Source organism: Nannizzia gypsea, genomic scaffold (genome assembly GCF_000150975.2).
Source record: "Nannizzia gypsea CBS 118893 supercont1.5 genomic scaffold, whole genome shotgun sequence".
Classification (NCBI taxonomy): Eukaryota; Fungi; Ascomycota; class Eurotiomycetes; order Onygenales; family Arthrodermataceae; genus Nannizzia; species Nannizzia gypsea.
In genome coordinates, this window is record NW_003345197.1 from 709047 (window position 1) to 734143 (window position 25097).

Below are 25097 nucleotides of genomic sequence, written 5' to 3' on the forward strand. Positions count from 1 at the left end.
TCCATATGCGGCGTCCTCTCCTCTCATCTCATCTCAATCTCATGCTTCGGTCCTCGTCTTTGATCACTCTTTCTGCAGGGCGTCACGCGCCCTCCAGCCGTACCCTCTTCACGCCCTCCAAGACTCCTCCGTTTTCTTGTCCGTTTCCCTTTGCGGTGGACTAGCAGTAGAAATTGGGTGTGGATAAGAAGTATACGGAGGGATGTACCATGTTCCCGCCCTTTTGATGTGATGGTTATCCAAGTAGCCAGCCCCGGTAGTACATATGTGTGGTTGACTGAGGTCAAACTGGAATGATCGTCGACGGGAGGGCGGCTTAATGTGCAGAGCCAGCAACCCCCGTTGGATCCACGTCGCCCGTTCGCTGTGGCCGCAAGCATCATATGAGTGTTATGCTTAACCTTAGATCGCGTGCAGACGATGTGACTTGATGCATGTCGAGTCGTTGGTGCTCCTACCCCAGGTTGCTAGCCCGTACTCCGTAAACTCGGTGAGAGCGTCGACGTCATAGGGTCTTGATGTGGGCGAGTGGTGGTTTGTGTGTAGTGTGTCAAAGCAGCGGTTGGGATATCCATCGTAACGTCCTGCCCAACAGCAGCAGTAACAACAGCAACAGCCGCAACGGGCTGGTCAGACGACCAGAAGGAGGGACAGACAAGACAGCCGCTTGCGGGACGTGGCGACCTTCGTGATAAGCTGGAGCCGTTATTGTCGTTGTTATCGTCGTGTTTGCGTTGCAGGGCGTAGGGCGATAATATAAAGGGGATGAAGAAAAATGAACATTCAAGGCATAGTCTGGTGGACTTGAGATGAATTATGGCTTGGAAAGAGATGATATGATATTTTTATTCTCCAGCAAGCGAAGATCTCCTCGCATCTGTGCTCTTTATCGCTCTTCGCTTGGTGGAGATGGAGGATCCCAGGGCTGGGGGATACGGACGTCGCCTATACGAGCAAGCTGTCCACTTTCCCGCCCTTTGATGAAGCCCTTTCTCAAGCAAGTCGGTCTTTGTGATGCTGGAAGAGCTGTAAAGCCGTGTCTAATTAATGCTATCGTCTACTGTCTGATGTCGTTGGTGGTGTTAAGCGAGTAGGACCCCGGTTGGCTCTCTACGAACACCTGCAGGCGTCTCGATAAACTATTACTGACTGGACTGGGAGCGTTCATCCGAGTATCCGAATTATGGTTATAATTACGGAGTATATATAGATAGACAGCTACACTCTTGCTAGAGGACTGATTAAGGACTGGTTGTAACTACTTGCAAGACAGATGGAGTACGTCGTTGCTTATTATTGCAAACCCGACTTGACCTGCTGCGGAAGTGTAGTGTTCGGTGATACAACGAGCCATGCAGATGCAGGGCAGTTGAAGACGGTATACCAGTATTTCAAACTGGCTGCCATTTCCAGGTTTGTACTCTCCCCCTTTTCTCCCTTCCATTCAACCGGTTGATCAAAGTGAATCAGACGTACAAATATATAAACCAATCCATCGGCCCCGACTCAAAGACTGCTCTCAATCCCAACCAGTTTCTGAGACAACGTACTTGGCTCTGAGTACCGCAGTCTCTTAACTACGTCGAACATCCGCTAGACCGCTGGAGTCTAGAGTCATAGAGGACGAAATCGTCTCTAGATGGCCGATATCAGGGTATTCGACTTCGTGCATACTCTGTACTCCGGAGTTTGGATTGCATCTCGAGTCCGTACTCGGCTCTCCAAAGCAGGAACAGGCAGCTTTTGCAGGGGGACACGTCACTTGTCGCTTGTCTAAAGGGCGCAGGTAGACACGCGAGACAAGACGTCTATTTCTGGGGTATCTTCTTCTTCTGCTGCTTCAGACTGGTTGTTTCGTGGCTTTTGTCGCAACCCTAGCGGCTAAAGACACCTGTTTTGAAACATCTGCCAGCTCAGCTCAGCTCTCAGCCAACCAACTAGCTACAACTAGCAGGTCAGGCCAGTGAGTACGAACCTGAGCGTGGGAAATATAAATAAGGCAGGTCAAGTCGCTTGAGAGAGTCAACCGCCTCGTCTCGCTCTCTCTCCCTCTCCCCTTCGAACGGCAGCCGACATTGCGAGAAGGAAAGAAAGAAAAATATGACATGGCGGTTCTAACGAGGTAGCTACTTGAAGCCATGTGTTTCATCAGTCGACGTGAATCAGCCACCATCCGGCACTTACGTTTGACTTCCTCTGCTACCGTCTGAAGTCTGAAGCCTGAAGCCTCTGTCTTGAGTTGGCCGACCGTGGCCGTTCGTTCGTTCGCACCATCTGGTCCAGACAGAGACCGCTAGAGCCAACTAGCCCAGGTACCTATCTGGCTATCCGACAGTTGCCTTTGCCTCTGCCTTCTTATCCGTCCGTGTCCAAAAATAAACCAGCCAAGCGGGAACTTCGGAGAAAAAAAAAGACACACAGACGGACAGAAAGAGGAAGACGGAGGAGCAGAAGAAGAAAAAGAAGACGGAAAAGACGAGAAGGGAGAAAACGGCGTCCATGCAAGGCATCTTCCAGAGCGCCTCCTTTGCCGGCCGTGGCATCCGTCCTGCTCCTCCACCTACTTGCCTTTCTCCGGCAGTAATAACGACAGTCTTCTAAGTTATCGCCAGTCAAGGTGCATGCATGCACGTAATGATCTGTCTATGTATATGTGTGTGCCCTGACCTCCTCCTGGCTCCCCTCTCGACCCAGCGTATGTATGGAGTAGAGGGAGGGTGATGCCCTGTATGGGTGTCTGATTGGCAAGCTCAAGCTGTTTCCCATCACATCACCCGCTCACTAAAGGTAGGGAAGGGACTTATTTACTTGCTTGCCTCTACCAGCCGGAGACCCCCTTTTTCCCAAGTACCGACAGGCCGACAGACACGGAAGGGGTGAGACACCGACCATCGCGATGTCGACATCGATATCATCCATCGAGCATTTAACTATCCCATCGTCATTCGGAGGGCGGGCACGGAGCGCCTGTACTGGGGGAGGCCATGTCAGGTCCTGCGGTGTCTGGAAAGAGGTATATACAGGCAAACATATAGACATGGCCCAGCAGCGCAAGCAGGGGGGATCATAAAAGCAAGCAAGCAGCAAAAGCAAAGAATGGAGCAAAAGAAAAGAAGGAAGAAAGGAAGAAGAAGAGCAGCGAAAAAGAAAAGAGGGAAAACGTGCCTGTCCCTGTCCCTGGGCTGGCTGGCGCTGGCGCTGGCGCTGGCTGTTCCGTTGAACTGACTGGACCGAGTTAAGATTAAAGCCGCATCGCAGGAGCTCTTAGTGAGCCTGTGGCATAGCTGGACTCCGTAAGGAAGTGGAAGGTAAGTGAAGGTGAGTGGAAGTGAGCTGATAGGAAGAAGCAGAAGAAGGAGAAGAGAGATAGCAGGAGAGAGAGCAGGAGACAGCATCTACGGAGTACTGCATGTTCTCCGCCACCCCTGGAAACGGCGCAGGCCACGGAACCAACGGCTATCTAGGCCAGGCAGCATAGCTACCCAAGCAAGGTCAGCATATAACAACACAACTATGGAGTCACCGAGCATTATAGCTATTGTTCGCATGACCTTTCCATCCATGCGAGAGCAAAGCAAGGTAGAGCAGGTCAAAGCAAGGCAACAGCTGCCATGTAACCTCTCATGCATCGGAGCTTCATGCATGCTCCTCCACCTCCTCCATCTACTACTACTTTCGACGGAGTACTTACTACTACTTCTACTCAGTGACTCACTTTGGCGCCGGCATCCTTGTCCAAGTTCATATCCAAGTTCATGTCCAAGTTCATGCCCTCGCTATATCCGTCGCTCGCTCTCGTATCTGATCGCATCCTCTAGACTTTCTTGCGGCTGATATCGAGAATAATAACGGGCAATATAGTCATAATCCATGCGTGATCCCATCCTCCGACAAGTTAGTGATACGACCCTCTCATGCGACGATGGAGTCGTATCCTCCCCTTTTGCTTGTTTCTTTATTTATCCTGCCTCATTGCTAGGTAAAGTACGTAAAGCAAGTAAGAACCAACTGCTGGCTGCGCAGCGCTGCGCACTCTGAAGTAACTAAGCTAGGGCAGGGCACCTGGGAACCAACCGGATGCTGGGCGCGAAGGATGCCCGCCATCCAATCGGACGAGCGACCAAGCGACTCTCTCGTCTTCTCCTTCACTTACTCTTTCCTCCCTTCTCTCTCTTCTCTCTCTTCTCGCTCGTCTCTTCGTCTCTTCTCCTTCTACCATCGACTTCCTCCTTCTCTTTCTCTCTGTTGTATTTATTATGTATGTATTTAATATGTATTTATTATGTATCGTGTATGTCCTAATGTGTGTTTGTGTGTATCAAAGGAAATGAGGAAAGAGCGACTCATCAAAGTTTATGCAAGGGGGCTCCTTCTTATTAAGTCAGACTAAGAGTAAGGCCCCACTTTATGCCAGGGACAAGGTCTCCTTCTGCGCCCTCTGATAGGCTGGCGCCCCCGATGGAGCCCCATCTCATTTTAACCTGCGCTAAGCCCGAAGCGGCTACAGGTGGACAGCCTCGCGAACGCGGAAAAAAAGAAGAAGCAAAAAAAGACAAAGAAAAAAGAAAAAAAAAGGGCGCTTGCACCAACACTTTTGATCTGCCCCCCTCGTCGTCTCCCCTCAGCCTCTTTCTCCGTTCGTCTCGTCTTGCTCCTTCGTCTTCGTATACATAATTAGGCAAAACTTATAACTACGCCGGCCGCTGCCTTTTTCTCGCACTCTTTTTTCTCTCTTTCCTTTCTTCCTTTTCAAGTCAGCCAACTCAGTCACTCGTTAGACTCGTCGCTCGCTCTGCTCTTTACGTCTCTCCGCGTCTTTAATACCCTTTTACAATCTTCTCCGATACCCAGATCTATATCTACCAAAAACCAACAAACCAAAAGACAAGACCAGACAAGATGCAGTTCACTCTCGTCGTCGCTGCCCTCGCGGCCGTCGCCTCTGCCGTCACTCCTCCAAACTACTCCCAGTCGCCATCCGGCAACCCCATCTTCACCCCAGGCAGCCAGGAGCTCGTCCCCGCCGGCAGCCCCTACACCATCAGCTGGAAGCCAACCACCCAGCGCCCCGTCTCCGTCATGCTCCTCCACGGCTGCCCCAAGAACTGCATGCCCGTCGCTACTCTCGCCGAGGGCATCCCCAACACCGGCTCCCTGCCATGGACTCCATCCACTTCTCTCGTCGGCGACTCTGCCTACGGTCTCCTGATCGTCGTCGAGGGCACCGGCGAGTACCAGTACAGCACCAACTTCGGCATCAAGAACGACCAGCCACACAACCCCCCAAAGCACTCCTCCGTGCCTGCTGAGAAGCCAACCTGGACTCGCCAGCCATCTGCGCCAGCCACCCACATCGTCGTCTCTTCCACCGCCCCTGCTTCCACCGGCGGTGTCATCACCCTCACCACCTCCGTCTGCCCACCAACCTCCACTGCCACTGCTGCTCCCTACCCAACCGGCGGCAGCTCCGTTCCCGGCACCCCCCAGCCAACTGGCGGCAACCCAGCTCCTGTTCCAACTGGCACCGGTGCTCCCGTCCCACCACCAGCTGCCACCTTCACTCCTCCACCATTCAACAACGGTGCCGGTCGCGTCGGTGCTGGTGTCGGTGCCGCTCTCCTCGTTGTCGCCGCTGCTTTTGCCTTGTAAAGAGAATTAATATCACCTTTTTTCTATTTTCTTCTCTCTTCAATCAAAGATGTATTAGACATACCAAGATCAGCCTCATGAACCGTGCGATGATATTCCCTCTTACTACAACAACTTAACCGCTTTTCTCTTCTTGTCTCTTATTTACTCTTACTCTTACTTTTACTTCTACTTCTTCTTACTCGCCGTTCCTACGAGCGCTTTTACCGTATCTAGCACAGCTTGCCTGTCCTTCATCGATTTTCTATCCTCTACTACCCAAAATCTGCTTTCCTTGCCTCATCATATATCCTCCATGCGCTCCGTATTGTATGTACATACTAATACCACACTGCCTCTTCTTCTCTTTCTTACATACTTACTCTTACTTTCTCTTCCCTGTACATATCACGCCGGCTATAGGGCTAATTTCCCTTCTTCCGTTTCACCTCTTTCAACGGCTTCCGGCCTCATCCTGCATCCTACATACATACTAAACAACTTACATCCTGCGTCTGCCCTTCGACGCCACCGTCACACAACCAAGATACACAACCCGAAATAAGCTTATCGCTGACATAACCTTAACAGCCTTCCTCAAGCCATCCCCCAAGCCCCTTTTTCAGGTTATTTTTTCTGCCCACATGTAAGCATGTAGTTGTGTACTGTATGAGATGGTCCATTTCGTCATCCAACAATCGCTGCCCTAGCTCCTGTCGATCCCGCTGATCTCAAAACACTTCCAGCAACTTTGCCGAGCTTGAGGTTTCTTACTGTCCACTGATCCTCATCCCCGCGGTGTTCAGGTTGGGCACAAGGCTGTCTCTCCATACTTTACTGCCTTTGTCGCCTTACGGTGCGGGTCGACTCGAGCGGGAAATACTTACGGTATGGAGAACCGCGGTGATCGCGATGCACAACTATCGTTTCATTCCTTGTTGCTCGTATACATACATACGCTGCTCCTTACTTACTTGCGGTGTAGAAGTCATCGTTTTTCTTACGCCGTTTGTAAATCTGTATATGTATACTTCCGCTCATTCGCCGTTTGCCAGTTAGTGAGCGACGGGTAAATGAAGCTCACCAGCTGAAACGCCTTGGCCGGTACGATTAATCAACTCGCGCGACTTGGCTTTATTTCGTTTCTGCGCTGCTGTCTGGGATCTCCCCTTGCGCCGCCTCTTTAACACTCGCTATTACGTGCCTTCCCCGTATCCGCCCGTCTACCGCTTTTCACCTTACCTTTTACTTTAAAGATGTCTACGCTTGGCTGGGGAAAGCTGCACTTACTTCGACCTGCGCACGGCTGCCGGCTGCCGACTACCCTACGACGGAAATGAGTGTTTGTAGATGACAATCTCGGTACCTAGGATGCGATGCACTAGGTGGTTCGACTACAGTTACGGCTAACTACAGTTCACCTCGTCCCGTTGTCTTTCCTGTTAGTTCCCGCGTCAGCTTCAGCTTCATCCGCTGCAGGGTGAGATGAGATGAGATGTCCTGATTATGACACTTCACTTGACATGCGTCTGAATCTCGTCTAATCCTGACTGATGATGGAACCATGCTTGAGACAGCGGGGATAGCATGACATGGCATGCATGCATGCAGTGCACCACACACGACCCCATACAAGACAGGATATCTATAGATAAAACATGGAGCCAGAAAAAATCTGTCTGTCATTCTCGAAAGGGCGTCTAACACAGCTTAACCCGGGTGTCCCTGGTATCGCTTAGTTAGCGGAGTAGAAGCCGGTTAGAGGCCGTTGGTTAGTGCGACACTTTCATGCGCCCTTCCATGACGAACGATGTCATACAAGTCTAAAAAAAAAAAAAACATTCGCTCGATTGCCCCGAAATAGACACTCGTGCAGCTGACCATGAGCGGTTTTCTCCGACGATGGCCATCCAGCTGCTTTGTCGACATCGTGCTCCTTTCTCTGCGCTGCAAATAACTTCGGTGTACTCCGTGGTTAGGAGCAAAAAGCTACCCCTGAAACTCCAGACATTCCAAGCTGTATCCGTGGATCCGAAGAAGCCAAGTTAAGCTTAAACTTGTCGCCAGGCTTAAACGAGAAATACCCAGGATCCCTCCCATCGCTTAGCTAAACTCCCTACCTACCGTTCACGTATTACAGCCAGACAGCACTTGCGAAACTGCTGCGTGCGTGCAAAGGATACAAAACATGAGAGCAAATGGCCCGCCAAGAAGCGCGCCACACTTTGCTGGCGACAAACTCAAAAGGCGCCATCCGTCACATGACATAAGCGCTGGGCGGCAAGATTCGAAACCAGTGCAAGCCCCTTTACAGAGATTGCTCAGTTATTATCTTGCGATTGAGTTAGGGGTGTACTATTTCCTTCCCTCACAATGATGTCTTCCATCATATAGTCACGCAAAATGGACTCGCAAGTTCACGGCCATTCGGTATCTGCAGCCCGAAAGCATCGCAGGCGCCTCATCGCTATAAGCCTCTTTTTAGCGCTGGTGTTACTTTGGTACCAGCTGTGCGGCTACCCTAGCCGCCCAATTGTACCCCCGGCCACCAGCTGTCATCATCATGCAGGAGACCCTGGAAGCCAATGGGATCACAAGCGAGACGCCAACACTCTGGTATTTGACTCTCAGCGATGTCAGGCTGCTTTTCCAGACCTCTTTGTTGAGGTTGACCGCGCTAAACAAGTGCGGGCCGGTACCCCTATAACGTTTGCGGAAATCGACTCTGTCACACCTAAAAACGGATACATCCGTGCGATGATATATGACCAACAGGTAAGAAAGAAAGAATTACCAACTCCAAAATTGAGATTTCGGCTTTGTTATATATGAATTGAGGCTAATCGTCGCGCTGTTAAGCTATACGTCATCGCTGTTAATGGAACTATATACTCTCGGGAATATGCGACTCTACACGCCCTACACCGCGCGATCGTCTCCTCCCCCGACCCACTACCAAATATAGAATTCGTCTTCAACACCGACGACAAAGTCGATTCGGTTGCGCAGTGGGGGTACGCCCGACGCGAAGAGGACACAAATCTATGGCTCATGCCTGACTTCGGATACTGGTCCTGGCCCGAGACCAAAGTCGGCACAATGCAAGAAGTTCGCATGAAAGCCGAACAGGAAGAACAAACATGGACGTGGTCGGAGAAAATACCCAAGCTTTTCTGGCGAGGCGCCACCATGGACCTAGAGGTCCGTGAGAAGCTTATTGAAGTCACCAAGAACCAGACATGGGCGGACATCAAGCCAATAACTTGGCGCGATAACGAAAGTATGCAGAACGATCTGAAATCCATGCCCGAACACTGCCAGTTCAAATACCTCGCTCAGACTGAAGGAAATAGCTACTCTGGCCGCTTGAAGTATCTCCAGAGCTGCAACTCGGTAGTCATCTCTCACAGCCTCGAGTGGATCCAGCACCAGTCTCCTCTCATGAAGAGTTCGGGACCAGATCAGAACTACGTCGAGGTGCGTAGGGACTGGTCGGATCTTTATGAGAAAATCCAGTGGCTTGAAGAACATGAGGAAGATGCTAGACGAATCGCACGGAATAATGTCAAGATCTTTCGTGAGCAGTATCTTACCCCCGCTGCTGAAGCGTGTTACTGGAGACACCTCATACGCTCTTGGGCAGAGGTGAGCTTTGAACCGGAATTCTTCAGGGAAGCCGACGGCAAGAAAGTCGGGCGAGGAGTACCCGTTGAATCCTTCCTGTTGATACAACGTCTTGAATGGGATCCTTATTAATGAAATGTGTCACGACTATATCAACTTAGACATTTCGTTTCTTTCATTCATTATGTCGGATTTAGATATCGGTATATAGGGTTCTGGGGTATTTTTTGGCCTGGGCTGGTCATTCATAGTGTTATTTAATAGTTAGACGTTTGTAGATACGACTTTATTTTCGCGCTGACACCCTGGATTCGAAAATATCGGAGAGTTTTGCGATGCGACAGATCTACTCGAGCCGCAACGTAGATTACCTTTGACATTTTATTACCTATCACGTGATATACGAGTCTAATTCTGGCCCAACCGTGCTCCAACCTAGGTAACGCACGGCTTTAAAGCATGTGACTGCTATAAACTAGCTAAAGATGCCAAGTTAGCTAGCCGCCCTCCAGAATCTTAGTATTTGAGTTTCCATAACCGCCATCAAATCAGTATGTTCTTTCAACGACCAGAGAACTGAACTCAGAATGCCTCTTGCAAACCTTTCCTCACAGCAAACTCTATCAGCCTTGGAAACTTTGAAGTTAGCAACCTTTGACTAGCTCATCTATATACCATGAGATTTTCCACGCATAAACCCGAAGAGCACCTCCATGTTGGAAAGACTTTATGTCTTCTCTGTAGACAGACGGCAAACCCTGGGTTACTTGTTCTCGGTTTGCCCCCTTCTTGTTCTCGAATACGCTGGGTCTTGCTAACGATGTTTATAGACTTAAATAACAACAAATTCGTAGTACCTGAATGCCCACTGCCATGTCTACGGTGTCTAGACACCCGGAACCCCAAACTTTGGACTCATATTCTCTGTTTTGGCCTTTTAAAAAGCAGCTATGGAGTAGCAAAACCCACCCTTGATGATATACGGAGATTTGGTAACGCAGTCAAGCCCCTATACCGGCCCTTGGATCAAGAGTATATTGATACCGCGTCTTCATGGGAAGGGCTCTATAGTCAGCACACAAGAATTATTTTGGAGAGCAGTTTCAGGCGAGAACTGCTTGAAAGGTTACCCGTGGAGATTCAGGCCATGATCTCGAGATTTATTGGTCCGTGCTGGTACTTGATCGTACTTGGTGAGACTCGGCGATTAATAGAAGTTTTGCGGAATTTCCGCCAGTGTCAGCTTGAACGACTCAATTTGACAAAGAGCAAGGAGATCTACATCAGCAGCATAATGTACCAGGGCATTTCCTACATTACGAATATTACCAACGTACTGCCGCTGCCATGGTCTCAAGGTACTTCTGGTCAAAAGAATGTGAAGCTACCTGCCCAGGTCAAAAGTCTTGTTCTATCCGTTGATCATATTGGCGTACGCAGCCTGCAGTTCGTGGATGAAAAGCCTCACCCATCGGCAGATGAGTCGCCGTGGTATCAAACTGTCGACCTCGTAGAATCTGGTCTGAATTTACGAGTTACCTTTGATGTAAGCTTCTCCCGGCCCTCGCTTATCTGTGGGTAGCTAACTTCCTAATAGGGCTTATTCATTAGAAATGTGCAGCCTCCTCAGGGTCATGTACTAGATATGACTAGAGTCTGGAGCTCCCCCTCACCACCTAAGTTCCAACCATGGAATATACACAGTGTTCGGAAAGGTCTCCGTTTAGATTATGTGAAACTCGACGACAACAGCATTAAAGGACTCCTTGTTTGTTGTTATCACGCCACAAACGCGGGATTTTACGCTTTTTCTGGCATATCAAAGTCCTTCAAAAGGTTCGTTACTTCAATGGTTCAAGGTACTAAAATGAAGCCAATTTATTGGATATTTTTCCCGATAAACATCGGTGAATCGGTTGAGGCGGCTTGGGTCCGGAGAGTTAAAAATATTCACGAACTTGCTTCTAGTCCTATATTAGTTGTAAGTTCAATGCCTGCTGTTTGTCTTTCTATAACTATCTTGCTCATCTGATAAAAGATTCGCACTACTTTTGGAAGAACCGCCACATTTGGACCCCACATTCCCACTGAACTCCTACGGCGATATGCATTTCACCCTCTAGTCAGTGGCAATGATGGAGTTATATCAGGGATTTGTCACGATGGCTTAGATCCAGAGCGTGGACAAATCTCGGAGTTCGGTGTTACCTGCGATAAAAGCCACCGTGCTGGAGCTATAACGCTAGAGCCACCATTCGAAAGGTATGACGCACCCCGTATTCCTCGTCGTACGGGCTCACCAACCACGACTTGGTATCTGACAAAGGCCCCCCTAGAGGGCCTGCTGAGGGTACAAATTTGTAGGGATCGGGAACATGTCCTTAAGCCATGTATTGGCTTACTGCTATATTACAAATGTGGTCGAGTTGAATCGCTTGGGCAGTTTCGGTGGGACCAGGATATTTCCAGTGAAGCATTTCCACCTATATGCGTTAGGAAAGGTAATTATAATGACAACGGCTACATTATTCAAGACATCCAAACGGCCTCGCGTTGCCGTAATGCTAATGAACGAAACGGCGAATGGCGGGAACTTCCACAAACAGGAACTATCACCTGGTGGTTTGGTCATCTGGGTGACGCTATAACTATATACAACTACTAGCTCCTTCTGGTAACATATGCAGGCATCATCAATTATATAATAGTTCCCGCTCAACTCTGGCTAGGTGAATAATTTGACCGCTTTCAATAGGTTAAAATGCCTGGCTGAGCAGTGCTTCATCTGATGAATGCAACTCAACGTAGTCTCCACCCTCTTCGATCATGAGAGCTAAAAAAAAAAGGAGTAAGATAACCGTGATCTCTTTCGTATCGCCATACGTGTGCCCCTTGGTGCCAAAAGAAGTGACTGCGTAACTAAACGAAGCTCATAGCCGAATTCTCCAGCCTCCCAAGATACAGCGTACAGGTCTCCAGTGCTTGATACTCGGTGACTTGGATATCCTGGGGTCCCGCACTCATCGCTTTTGCCTCATGGAAGTCAAAAACTGCAACGGAATAGCCTAGCACTAAGTATTTTATCGTGATATCATCTCGGCGGCGTCTAGTGCTTTCAGGAGGAGCTCCGTGCATCACTAAAAACTCACTCCTTCTCCCAAAAGACAAAAGACACGCTTACTCCAGAGATGGTTCCACACGCATACGGCAGCCCATTCGCTGGTCGGCTTCTTTTGTGCTTCCGACCACAACAACGTAAATAATGTCGCGCCTGTTATGAGAGACGGTTATTCGCGCTAACAGCAACCAGTTGGAGTACAACCTAAAGCTCTGGATTCCAATACGGAGTACATACCGCTGGGGGTATCTAGCTCATAGCTACGGATTCAAAAGGTATTATTAACTGACCCCGTTGTGGTGGATTTCAGCTCACTAACCAGGGAGAATGGCTTGGAGCAAGCACGGTCAGTTACGGGAGTGAACAGGATGAGCGCTGAGGATAGACATGGCCGATCATGATCGCCGTGTGAGTATAGTTATAGCTAACTTAAGTTTGCTGAAAAATCAGTTGTTGCTCAGTGAATGTGGCTAAATATCGTGGCGCCTTTACTGCTTAAAGCTGGTCATGTTTTTATTATTCACGAGGGAAGCCCAGGTCCATGGATGGCTCAGATCACTGAGGCCACGATCGCCGAAGACGGGGAGTGCAGATTAAGTCATATATACCCTTCCATTGGTTAGCTGCTGCTCTCCATGACGTGAAAACTGAGGTCCTCAAATTTGGGACTTGATAGTGAAGGTGCTGGTGAGATGTTTCGATGGTGACTATTGACATCGGCAAGAAGCCATCGGCCCGAATCATGAAGGTAGTGGGAGAGAGCGCCGAAATGGTAGCCACCAAACAGCACGATTGGACACTGCAGCGGAAATACCCAGTACTCGATCGTCGGCAGCAATAGTCGAGATGAGAGGAGAGTCTCTGATCGATGAGGTCGCGGAGCGTGGGATAAGGGGGAAGATAGGGAGAAACAAGATATAAAGCACGAGGGAGACCCCCTCAAGTCGACAGCTCTCTCCCTCTATCCATCCTCTCGGGCTTTATCAGTGTTCATTTGCCATCATATTCACTGAGAAACCCTCCTTCTTGCACCAACATCGGATTCTACATAATCTATTTACCCATCCCCGGTCAGCCAGCAAAGCGGCCAACGCCAGCATGAAGCTCGCATCTAACCCTTTTCACCACCGCCCTCTTTCTAGGCACCGTTATGGGCGACGGAGGACGCTGTGGAGTGGTAACTTTCCTCGGCAAGGATAACCTGGGCCTCACCACTACGAAAACCAACCTTGGGCAGTGCGGGCCGGACGAATATTGCCTTGATTCTTACTGTAAGAAGAAAATACCTAGGGGTGGTCACTGCGAGGCAACAGATCATTGTTTTGCTTCGGACTATTGTGCGCCAGACAACACCTGCCAACTTAAATTAAAGAGGAACGGCACATGTAGCAAAGATTCTCAATGCCAGGGCAATATTTGCGCCAAAGGGATGTGCCAGAATAGTGCCTGTGGAAGCAACGAAGACTGCAAGAAGGGGAAGATTTGCGCCTACCCAACTGACAATTGGCTCCCTACCGTTGAGAAAGCAATTCGAACTTGCAGGTCTCGGGGCGATGCCGTGTTTGGCCGCACCTGCAAGACGGACCAGAACTGCGAGTGGTGTCCCCTGGAAGGGAAAATAGCAAGGACCATGAAGCTAAGAAAAGATCTGAAGAAGCTATACAAAGCATTGGGGAAAGCCATCACTGAGGAAGAAGTGGAAAAGGCTCTGCCACTGCCGACGGGGCCACCATGCAAGCGACAAAGGAAGTGTCAACTTGGTGTTTGCGTCGAGAATAACTGGTTCAGAAATGGCAAGGCCACCACGGGCTTCGTCTGCCGCAGCGACGAAGACTGCGCCTCTGGGAACTGCGAGGTCTCGACGCACAAGGACGGCAAGATTACCTTGAGATACTGCGGACGCCGCAAGACCTCGACAAGCCGTCGTTGATATGGCTGATACGAAAAGCTCCCTCTAATTCTTATTCTCCTTTGGCTACCCTTTTGATCTCACTGACGTCTATTACGTGGATTACCGCCTTTTAATGCTAGCACTATACATATATGCTTTTGATGTTGTTATATATTATAATAAAGTATTATTATTCTACGGAGTACACGCATCTAATATATATTATCGCTTCTTGATATACCAAATGGAAATGCACATGCAGAGTCGGCGGCTGGTGTAAGAGAATCAATCCCCTGAAGCTCCAGTTCTCATCCTAGCCATGAGCGCTTAAACGAGATCTAGATACTAGGCAAGTAGACCTCCAAGTTAAGCACGTATACTCCGTAGAGTAGCTAGCTACCCTTTATACCAAAGAAGTAGTTCAGAAAGGCAAGTAGAAGGCCATTAACTATTAATAAACCAACAGCTACTCTGAACATCTAATGTAGAAGGACGATCATGTCTCGTTACCTCCTACGAGATACGGTGGCTCATGTAGCCTATCAGAAGCTCCTATATTACCTCGTTACTCCATACCAGCTCCATACCTGCAGAAGTAGCGAGTATCAGAAGCAAAAAAGTTGCTCTCATATTCTTGCCGATGCGTGACGCCGGCATCAGGCCATCCCTGTGATAGCGCCTGTAGCTGCAGCATTCCCTACCATTAGTACATGGATGTACGAATTTCTCTCCTTCAATTTCATTTACTCGTGCCAAGCGCCCACTCTAAAAAAAACTCAAACTATATATTCTATTCTTACTCACAACAGAGCACAAAGGAGCTCCCTCCTTACCTCTCTACTCTTTCATATATATTGGTAGGCAGCGCAGGGAGACAGAGCAGGCAGGTAGAGAGCATGTAGAGATATAAGGAGATAGGTATGTGAATACTAAGCAGAAGGGTAGTTGTTAAGCTCCTTAAAGACGCAGGATAGCCCTCTTTATCGTGGGAACACATATACAAAACGAAGTGACTAATCCTAAGTACGGAGTACTCCGTACACCGGATCATTTCGATGTGGTTAGATAGGTGGAGTAGGGGCATCCGATCCGAGCATTAGGCGTTTTAGCACCAGTACTCATGCTACAAAGGGTAGGCCTCTTATGGATATAAGATTGGCGTCTTGAGGAAAGGGGTAACTCAAGGGGCTTTGTGGATGGGTTGGAGTATAAACGGTGCTCGTTCACTGTAGGGAGGATACTCCGGTATCCGACTTCAAGGTGATAGCTCTAAGTCTGGCTCAGCGTGCATGTACTCTCTAAGGTCTTATAAGCAATAAAGCTGGTACACTGGTCAAGTCTAGTATAAAGGTGTCGAGGGATATCAGATAGACAAAGGGAAGTGTATGTGTATTAACTAGTGCTGTAAAGCTATGGCTTACTATAAAGTTAGCTTTAATCTTGAGTATCAGAAGATAGCTCAAATCAAGGTGTGAAACGAGTGTCTTTATATATATAAGTCCTAAAGTCCATGCCCCTCGTTTCCCGTAAGTCCATCCCTTAGACTATCGTCCAGTCCATCCCTTGGACTGTAGTCGTAGTCCACCGTTAGACTGTGATCCCCAGTCCATCGTTAGACTACCTAGTGCCTTGGCAACTTGGACTGTGCATGATCACGTGATTCTCCTAGGGTGTAGCTCAGGGTTCTTCCGTGCCGTAACCTTGTTCTTCCAATGAACGTACTTATCTGGGCTGTGCCGCAGATGGTCTGTAACAACTCATGAGCTTGTACAAGGATATGATTGGCATTTCATTTTACGACCCGAAAGCGAAGGATTTACTTCGTAACCCAAACCCCAGCAGAAACTTTCACTCAGGCCTGACGGCATGTCTGGCAGTTATTCCTTTTTTGAGAAAATAAAATGCTCGAAGTTCCCTGGGCTCTTTCCTTATGTATTAAACTCCCAGCAGGGTTGAATGTTTTCAGCCATTTAATTCTCCTGTCGCTTTCTAGATGGAAAGGGTACGTAAAGCCTGCCTCACCTGCCAGATCACATACTAATACTAATACCGTGTTGTTTAGCCCATGCGGGAGCCTCCATTCGATAAGTGCGTTTTCGATAGGCTCAAGAAAGAGTCAATATCCGACGCAGAAAATCAACCTTCCCTTACAGGTCAAGTGACTGCAAGGGCTGGCCCTGAAACAGCTCGGCCATCGTCGAAAGACCCAATACAATGGACATCAACAAGTTCTACATCGCGTTCTTTGTTCCGAGGCACTTCTCCTTTCGAACCTCTCCTCCCGGCGTCGTACCGCGTTAGCGACGCAAAGGGTAAACCATGTATTGTTACAGCTAGCGTCGAATATATCTATGGTGACCTGAGCGTCAAACGACTTAACGACGTTGATGACTGGCTATGGCTTGCCGGGAGGCCAATGCCTCCGCGACCTCTAAGCTACCAGTTAGCCTGCTCTCGCAATATCATCATCAACGAGCAGGCAGATCTGCACCTAGTTTGGACCGCCCCCGGAGGAATTTTTCTGAAACCTATTCCCCGCTACCTTTTGGATTACCAATTTTGGAAAGATAACATTGTTTACGATATCGATCTTTATAAATGCGCGTTTGGTTTTTTACTCTCCTATGTCGCACTAATTCAGTATGAGAGTGACTTTCATATTGCCAAGGACAAGCATCTGGTACCGGAAAACTTAACTTGGGACTCGTGGACAGGATTTGTCAGTGAGCTCCTGAGAAAGAAGAGCGATGAAACTATCAACAAGCGGTACCACTACGGCGAACTCCGGCTCTCCCGATTAAATAAAATTTATTGGGCACGATGCTATTTAAGGGGCTATCGTTTACCATACCAAAGTTATGGGGAAATGTTTAATGCAAACATAGCTCCAGTTGCCGGAACCACTGTGTATATTGCATTGGTATTGACAGCAATGCAAGTTGGGCTAGCTACTCATAATTTGAGTGATAGCACTGTCTTCCATACTGTATCGTATGGGTTCGCACTATTTTCCATTCTCGCTCCTCTATTTTTGGTTTTCCTCGTTTATTTTGTACTTTCAATGTTTGTTATCTATAATTTCATCGCCACTATAATTTTCCAAAAAAGATTAAAGGGAGGCGATCAGAATGGAATGGAAAACAAAATCTGAACTCTGTTTCACTGATTGGCCCCTAAACCGACATCATGTTTACAATATGTTTGGAGTGCATACGCTTCTATTAGTAATAACTACGACAATTACTGGGTTAAGATATTTATTAGACTGGGCCTTCTGAACAATCATCGGCTAGACAATTTTTTCATCAAGTGCTGTCCTGGGCATAGTAGGTCCTTTGAAACTAATATGTTCAATCATAGTACTGTATCTTGGGCGGTTTTTAGATTGTCGAATTCCAATTCTCCATTCGAATTGAGGAATCAGATTGACATTCCCCCTGGCTGAAGGTACGCTGCAAACTTCGCTACGTTCTGTAGTGTTTCCTTGAGAGCTGGTATATGATTTTCTCGGTTCATGGATCCGCCAGCGGCATCGCGTTCTCCAACCGCCGGTGAACCTACTGTGGAAGGCACACACGTTGGAGCACCTTTCCTGGTTATTAGAGACGGGTTAGTAGCGGTCACGCAGCGGCTCAATCCTGCTTGACAAAGGGGAGGGGATAGATGGATGGAAGGCGACATGTGGTAGAGATGCGAATTTCCAGGAGTATTATCCGCCTTGGGAGGACTTACCGTTAAGGACGTTGATTGCGAGGCGCCGAACTATGTACTGACCGAAAGAGCATTTCAACCCGGCGGCTAACCCAGCCGCCTTTATGCCGCGGCTTCACGTGGCAGCCGTTAACGCTATCTAGGGTGGGGTACAGTATCCGTTTTCTGTCCGTTCGGGGTTACGGAATGTTGGCAGGTTTAGTTTCTCCCTCTTTATTTTTAGCTGTATGCCAGGCTTGTGGGTAGGGATCTCGTGCCAGTAGATGTCTTTCAGCTTCCTAAATGCTACTTCAAAGACTTCATCTTTGAAAGCCATCAAGAGGAGCTGTCCGAGGAGGTTGTAGAGAGGCTCGGGGTTATGGACTATGGTAAATATTTTTCTAGCCACCTTGGTCAGTGACATGGTATATGATAAAATTGGGTATGGGGAAGAAGTCGTACACTGGGTGATAGGTTCCATCATCGCCCTTGGTGTGAAGGAGCGCTATCTTCGCAATCGGTATGTTTGGTCGGCAGGTCACGGATGATGTGGAACGAGATGTGTCTCCACACGATGGCCCCCGTCTCCTCCGGGCCCGCGTTGTAGCCGTCATCGGTAACGCTGCCGTCGGAAATAAGGTCTGTCACATCGAAGCCCTCCGCTGCAACATTGGACCTGTCCGGTGCAGGGTTAATGAGCTCACAGCCGTCTTCCACGGGAATCGCGGGCCCTTCGTCGATCGGGGCTGTAAGACTGAACGCTTCGCTCCTGGAGCCGCTGTAGGCGGAATCACTGAAGACGGAGTCTCCAGAGCCACTGATTGACGTGGAGTCCGTCATTCCAAGGTCGATATCCGAGTTGGGGATGCCGGAACGCACTGTGCCACGCGCTGCCCGGGCCGGTAGCGTCCTCCTGACTGTCTCCGGCCGGCTTGCTCCTGGAACAGCCTTCCGTCGCTTAGCTTGGGGTGCACATTCGTCGAGCCATGATTCCACTCTTGAGTGGTGGCCGGCTGTCCTTTCCCTCGAGGACGTGGGTGGCATCTCGACTGAGGGTTCCTGGCCCGCCACCCTCGATGGTGTGGGGGGAATGACCGCTATTTGCGTCGGACCCGTCGACTCCCCCTTGCGGGTGTCAAAGAGGGACACTAGGCGGAACGAGGTGATACAGCCAAGTAGGATTCCCGCCGATAGCTGCAGTCGCTGCCTCTTGTCGGCGTAGACTTTCTCGCATAGGGTCCAGTTGGCGGCAAGAACTCTATATACCACCTTCTTGTTCGCAGTATCCTTCTGCTTCGGTGGAAGGAGCCCCCGCTCCTCGACGAGCTCAACGAGAAACTACCTTGGTTAGCCTGTCCGATGACAGCGTTCTGGACGATGGAGGGGGACTCACGGTATCAACGTCGGCCTGTATCGTATTGTCTACTGATCTTTGCGTAACTTCTAGGTGGATCATTATAATACGGCGCCAATAGCTACTGGGGACAGAGCCTCGTTTGATGGATGTCCCGTGGGTCTGCCTTATCCAGCTGAAGAATGCCTTCGCATCGGGGGCCTCGAGCGTCTCGATCCACTCCCTTGGTGTTTTGTTGAGTTCACTGGGGCAATACCTGGAGGTCGGCGTTTAGCAAGCTATACCTGTCGAAGAAGGGGTTGGCTGGCGGGGGAGACCTACTGTTCAAGTTTGTTCATCACCGTCCGTATGCCGATTTTAGAATTGTCCGCTCGCTTCCTCTTTGTCGGTCCTGCCCGGGCGAACTCCTCGCGTACTTTCGCGAAGTGCCCTTTCGGGAGCCCAGAGTGATATACGCGGCGGCGGCCCCTGCTGCGTTGGATGGTCATGGTGCTCCGTCTCAGCGAGGCACGAATAGGCCCCGAAGAAGGGATATGGGGATATTCAAGTTAAAAACTGGAAATGATGCCTCGCAAGGCGTGTGGTATAAGATGCATGGGGATGGGGGAAGGGAAAGTGCCTGGCTGCTGGGAAACGTCGACGAAGAGGTAGAGGGAGGGTGTCTGTATTTATATTGATGGGGGGAGCCATCCTTTCTCGCGGCCGCTCCATTTTGATGCTATGTCGCCAGGCGGTTCCATGCTAACCAGCCCATCGCCCTGGGCCTCTCGAATGCTGGTGAATGCAGGTGAATGCAGGGGGAATGAGGGTCTTGAGAATGCAGGAGCAGGGGTCATCAGATGCGGCGCCTGGAGAGATGAGCAGTGACCACAATAGCTTAGGCTGGCTGAGTAAGTTAAAGTAAAGGCAGCGGCCGCAGAAACTGCCATATTCGGCCGTCGAGGAGCCATATTCGGCAGTCAAAACCCCTAAAGGTGTATATTATATAGGTATATATTTAACTATTAAGCACTATTATAGTATTTATAAGCCTCACCGCCTTATATTAAATCTTTCCCTTAAGGTTCTATTATAGACTTTTCTTCTAAAGTCTTATTATAGACCTATCTATAGTCTTAGTATTTAGGATCTCTCTTTAGTTATTACGTGACTTAGAGAGTTCTTGGGGTTATTCCCTTCCAAAACCTTGTCCAATGAGTATACTTATCTAGGCTGTGCTACAGATGGTCTATAACACCCTATCAATAGTAATTTGTTATTTTATTCAAAGTGAAATACCATTTGACTCTATTTATCTTCTGGATAACTCCCTGACTTCAATAGAAGCAGTCTCATTTTTGGGAACCTGCGTGTAACTGTTGGAAAGAGAAGTTGGCGCCGCCATGCACTATACTCCAAAATGTTGTTCGGAAGCAAACCCATCTGGCCCTGATTCCATAAAACACATAATTGATGTGCCGTCAAATCCATCCTTTGGTTTGATCTAACCCATTTTCCCCAATGATACATATATTTCAACGCTGTTCCTGGATGTTCGTACCATTTGTTTTCACTAGTCCAGAGTCTAGGCAACTTTGAATAGAGAGGAGCCTGTGCACAATCTTGACCCGACAAACAGAAACCTTCATAGAAGCCATTTTTAAAAAGCATCAATTCGCCCCTCTGAGCTTGTGCAGCGAGAGTAGCAATCTGCTTCATCGACCCCATAAAAACGGTGTCTCTTCGTCCACGACATATGATTCGAGACAAAAGACAGAAGACAAAATGCTGGCAATTGTTGCTGAAAAAATTGTAAATTCCCAAATTTTCTATTATCCATTCGCTAAGTGTCTGGATCTGTTCTGGGTCATAGTCCGTTTGACCGACATGATAGCCAACAAGGACGGGCCCCGGGTGTTTTCCGAGTTGGCGGTGTGCTTCCGACTCAAAATCGGAGTACTCTGTAACTTTGAGGACAGTTCGAGACCCATTAATTTTCGGCCCAATCTGAGCACCCTGACGATCGGGCGCTGAAAGGTGGTAGTAAAAGCCGTTGCAATATATTGATACGTGTCTTCGACATTGTGTAGTCCCCCTATGTGTTATGTCATGTTTCATAACAACATAGACGTCGTGTAGAGCCGGATCAGAGCAACATGGGTCTAGTGACCGATGAAGTGATTGGCGACATGTTATGAATGACTGTGCCGTTAGTGGTTGGAAACGGGCTATTCCAAATCTCGGTGTCGCTTCTCTTTTCAGCTCGTAGAGTTTTGGTGAGGAACATTTTGAATGGCCGGATTCTAGGCCTAATATTTCGATATTCGGGCGTCCTCCAAAGATTTCATGATTAATAAATTTCCTAGTATTTGTAGTTGATTCAGACGCTGAAGAGCCCATAGCAGTTAACCGCTTGCGAAAGAGTACTTTAGGTGGTTGAATAAATGCCCGTAAAAAGAGGAAAGAATATTTTTGGAAGCTTGCAGCGCTGGAATGCTTTAGCAGATATTAAGAGCATGAGAGGCCAAGAAACTAGTAATATTGAATACTGAAATACTATCGTAATACTCCGTATATAAGTATACATGGTTTTATATTGTTCAATAGAGCCAAACTGTATTTATATATTACCTTCAACTCGGCTTTCTGAAAGTCATCGGGTACACCTAAGGGAGGCTGAGCCTACTATGGTCCATAATTATACCATGTGACCATTCAATGGGATGAAAATTCCAGCATCTCCATACGAGGCGAGTTTTATAAAGAGGGCTGAAATTTTATATTATTACTTTAATAATTCTATTATCCATGCAGAAAGGAATGAATCTATTATTTATTTCTCTATTTATCCAGGACCGAGCTAGTCTGACGTTATCTATCGCCTATAAACACGATTCCGGTAGCTCTCTTTTTCATAAGACACGGGAATGCATCACGAGAGTGGGATGGTTTGCGATAAGGCTTGTATAAAAAAGGAGGGAAAGGGGGAGAAAACAAGTGGAACAATAAGGAAAAATAATAATAAGGGAGGGTCATTAATCATTAGGGTCTTGCACATGGCGGGTCAGATCAGGTCAGGTCAAGTCAGTCAGGGCCGTTATCAAATGCTTCATCGTCTCTAGGAAGAGCACTCGGGCTGAGAACTGATAAGCTGGTGCGTACAGACTGGTATTTGGGCGATGATGGATAAACTTCTGGTTCCAACATCGCGTCGGCGTCAAGGTCCGAGCTGATGTTATTTTCTGGTAGCGGACAGGGACATATCAGTGTGCTTGGTCCGTCACGGATAGCGAGACCAATGGCTAGCACAAGCGTGACGGAGAACTTGAGCCATTCCTGCATGGCGAATGTACAGCAGGCTGGAAGTGATGCTGCAGTGTCTGGTCGATGATGGTTGACGCTGACAGGAGTTGATGGCTCCCGGTCCGCCTCCGTGCCAGCTTTCTCCATACCTCCAACGCATCGTGCACTTCGAATGGTGGAATACCTGGCCCACTGGTTCCGTGTATGTGTACCAAGCAAAAGCCCGAGGAACCACCAGGATATACCACCTAGCCGGCGCCAGTTGGAATGCCATGCATTAGACAAGATACGGCAGGTCAGCGTTCGAGTATTGGCCAGTAGCTGGGGAATGTACAGCTGTAACTTTTCAAGCCATGAGAGCGAAGTGTGGTGTTGTCCGGCCGAAAATATACGGCTAACAGGGCCTATGTCGATGCGTAGAGTCGATGTCTGGCGATTGCGATTGCGTCGTCTTCTAACGGTGCCTTCTCCTTCGTAGCTTATTGCTTCACTCCCTGGCGAGTTGCCCTTAGCTGGGGCAAATGGGCTATGTCCAAACTCGTCCATGTCGTCAAAGGACAAGTCATGGCCGGCCATCGCTTCTTCAAAGGACTGGTAGTGCACGGTATTACCCTCCAGCGAGTCAAGTGCATTTACTCTCGCGGCATCCATATCGGCATCATCCCCATCCGTCTCGTCATCATACAATGACTCGTCGTAACCCGATCCAGCCTTTGAGTATCGTAACGTTGAAAAATACCGTGCTAGGCGCTGTTGTTGTATAGAACTGGGTGACGACGATGGGTTTACTGGAGGAGCATAAGGCGAGAGCGCAGCAGATGCAGTAGGCAAGACAAGCGGCTTCAACGTACAGCAACCAGAAGGGAAACGGCGCATCTTTCTCTTTCGAGACTGGAATTTCCCCTGCAGTTGGAGTTCTGGTGATAACGGGAACGACGTTGCTGATCCAGGACCAGACTGGCTTGATAGAAGAGAAGTACGCTGGGAATGTGACGGGCCAGAATCAAACCCGGAGTCCACAGATGCTAGCTCAAAGGAACGAGAGTCTTCATCCCCCGAAGCCCTCTTGCACGGGTCAGAGAACGAAGCGTCCGGCTCGCTGGTGGGATGGAAAAGAGGCTGCCGAACAGGAGACAGAGGTATCTTGGTAAACATTGACTTGGGTCGAGGTGTACGACACATACTACCATCTCCGCCAGGCATCGAGGAGGCACCGTCTACCGCTGAGGCTGGTGGTGGAGGAGGCAGTTCGACTCTAGTAGGTGACTGAGCAAGCAGTTCAGTCAGGACATCGACTCGACGTTCCAGACTACGGTTCGTAGCAGTGACAGCTTCCAGCGTCCGTCGGTTCTGGGCCTCTTTCTCAACCTCCCACTCGAGCTCTCTGATCTTGTTGTCTTTCGTTTCTACCTCACGCTCCAACGCTCGTATGCGTATCTTTAGTTGTGCTTCTCGCTCTGCAATCGCTGCCTCTTCGTCTTGCACCCGAGCTTCAAACTTCTCCTCCCATTCAGTCAGTTCCTGTCTCAGGATCCGATACTCAGTGTTTAGTGCCTTGTATCGGGCAGCGTGAGTCTTTGCATCAGCCAACTCGGCATCCTGGAGTGTGGCTGCAAGCTGGTTCTCGAGATGCTCAATGTACTGGGATGCATCTCGACGGCCATCTCGATTCCGTCCCTTTGGTCTTTTAAGCCGGTCAACACTGGTGAAAGTGCTGCTCTTCTGCGACGATATCGACGCTTTTCTCGTAGACTGTAGCTGCATCTTCTCTTCCCAGTCGAGATCCGGCTCTAAGTCGTGGGTCTGATCCAGATCCTCAACGCTAGCTTTGGGCCGGCCAAACGACGCAGACCATGGAGGCGAGTCCGGCTGCGACGGAAATATAGATGTCACCGGTACACGGGAGGTATGTTGAGATCTCCTTCGCTGGGTAGAGTTTCCCAACTCCCTTAGGATGCTTGAGCGTCTGCTATGATGGCCCTGGCGATGGTACTGGCAGTAGTGGTATGAAATCCCTCATATGTCCAGTCGTTTTCTTTGTCTTCGTCTTCAATCCCGTCCAGTGCACTCCTCCATGTCTCAATCTGAGATTGTGGAGGGCTCACTTGTCTGGAGGAAGACGCAGTGGCAGGCGTTGAAGCGGATGCAGAGGCCGAGGCAAGCAATGCCCCCCTGAATCGAGCGTTACGCAGTTGTAGCCGACGGTTCTGGGTGTTAAACGGCGGCGAGGGACTCAGGGTGGGCGATCGGCTGCGAAATGAACTGATGCTGTGATTATTCTCGTTATTATCACTGTTCTTTCTGGTCAACGGGGGAAGAAAGATAAAAGTACCTCGACCTCGAAGGGTCTCCTATCTCTGGGCGCCTGTCCATCCTTTCTCGGCTCTGGTTATGGATAATAAAGGCAGCAGCGAGTCCGGCCAGTCTCCATCACCCCCCCAGCTGGCACCACTACCCATAAACAGCCAGGTCGTCCGATTGGCCGGGAGCCGCAGCTGTCAGATGGGAAA

The 25097-nt window shown here is 49.1% G+C and overlaps 10 protein-coding genes across 10 annotated transcripts; 6 read left to right on the plus strand and 4 right to left on the minus strand.

The window, feature by feature from the left end:
* Positions 1 to 2896: 2896 nt before the first annotated feature.
* Positions 2897 to 3805, plus strand: MGYG_09113 (hypothetical protein; the record flags this gene model as incomplete). The annotated part of the gene is made up of 4 exons (XM_003171511.1): positions 2897 to 3013; positions 3241 to 3293; positions 3351 to 3613; positions 3708 to 3805. 4 exons carry the CDS (start codon positions 2897 to 2899, stop codon positions 3803 to 3805), a joined length of 531 nt encoding a protein of 176 aa, XP_003171559.1.
* A 1094-nt stretch (positions 3806 to 4899) lies between these two features.
* MGYG_06101 (extracellular serine-threonine rich protein) lies at positions 4900 to 5649 on the plus strand (the record flags this gene model as incomplete). The annotated part of the gene is made up of 1 exon (XM_003171512.1): positions 4900 to 5649. One exon carries the CDS (start codon positions 4900 to 4902, stop codon positions 5647 to 5649), a length of 750 nt encoding a protein of 249 aa, XP_003171560.1.
* A 2382-nt stretch (positions 5650 to 8031) lies between these two features.
* On the plus strand, positions 8032 to 9384 carry MGYG_06102 (DUF821 domain-containing protein; the record flags this gene model as incomplete). Its single annotated transcript, XM_003171513.1, has 2 exons — positions 8032 to 8403; positions 8488 to 9384. The coding sequence occupies 2 exons, from the start codon at positions 8032 to 8034 to the stop codon at positions 9382 to 9384; spliced, it is 1269 nt and encodes a 422-aa protein (XP_003171561.1).
* A 544-nt stretch (positions 9385 to 9928) lies between these two features.
* MGYG_06103 (hypothetical protein) lies at positions 9929 to 11917 on the plus strand (the record flags this gene model as incomplete). The annotated part of the gene is made up of 4 exons (XM_003171514.1): positions 9929 to 10028; positions 10083 to 10798; positions 10850 to 11233; positions 11291 to 11917. The coding sequence occupies 4 exons, from the start codon at positions 9929 to 9931 to the stop codon at positions 11915 to 11917; spliced, it is 1827 nt and encodes a 608-aa protein (XP_003171562.1).
* A 91-nt stretch (positions 11918 to 12008) lies between these two features.
* Positions 12009 to 12573, minus strand: MGYG_06104 (hypothetical protein; the record flags this gene model as incomplete). Its single annotated transcript, XM_003171515.1, has 3 exons — positions 12009 to 12163; positions 12222 to 12406; positions 12434 to 12573. 3 exons carry the CDS (start codon positions 12571 to 12573, stop codon positions 12009 to 12011), a joined length of 480 nt encoding a protein of 159 aa, XP_003171563.1.
* A 947-nt stretch (positions 12574 to 13520) lies between these two features.
* MGYG_06105 (hypothetical protein) lies at positions 13521 to 14300 on the plus strand (the record flags this gene model as incomplete). The annotated part of the gene is made up of 1 exon (XM_003171516.1): positions 13521 to 14300. The coding sequence occupies one exon, from the start codon at positions 13521 to 13523 to the stop codon at positions 14298 to 14300; it is 780 nt and encodes a 259-aa protein (XP_003171564.1).
* A 1954-nt stretch (positions 14301 to 16254) lies between these two features.
* Positions 16255 to 17412, plus strand: MGYG_06106 (hypothetical protein; the record flags this gene model as incomplete). The annotated part of the gene is made up of 2 exons (XM_003171517.1): positions 16255 to 16263; positions 16324 to 17412. The coding sequence occupies 2 exons, from the start codon at positions 16255 to 16257 to the stop codon at positions 17410 to 17412; spliced, it is 1098 nt and encodes a 365-aa protein (XP_003171565.1).
* A 269-nt stretch (positions 17413 to 17681) lies between these two features.
* Positions 17682 to 19793, minus strand: MGYG_06107 (hypothetical protein; the record flags this gene model as incomplete). Its single annotated transcript, XM_003171518.1, has 5 exons — positions 17682 to 17902; positions 18126 to 18414; positions 18456 to 19289; positions 19345 to 19561; positions 19627 to 19793. 5 exons carry the CDS (start codon positions 19791 to 19793, stop codon positions 17682 to 17684), a joined length of 1728 nt encoding a protein of 575 aa, XP_003171566.1.
* Positions 19794 to 20592: 799 nt separating this feature from the next.
* On the minus strand, positions 20593 to 21402 carry MGYG_06108 (hypothetical protein; the record flags this gene model as incomplete). Its single annotated transcript, XM_003171519.1, has 1 exon — positions 20593 to 21402. One exon carries the CDS (start codon positions 21400 to 21402, stop codon positions 20593 to 20595), a length of 810 nt encoding a protein of 269 aa, XP_003171567.1.
* A 966-nt stretch (positions 21403 to 22368) lies between these two features.
* Positions 22369 to 24960, minus strand: MGYG_06109 (hypothetical protein; the record flags this gene model as incomplete). Its single annotated transcript, XM_003171520.1, has 3 exons — positions 22369 to 24579; positions 24693 to 24888; positions 24920 to 24960. The coding sequence occupies 3 exons, from the start codon at positions 24958 to 24960 to the stop codon at positions 22369 to 22371; spliced, it is 2448 nt and encodes an 815-aa protein (XP_003171568.1).
* Positions 24961 to 25097: the final 137 nt, after the last annotated feature.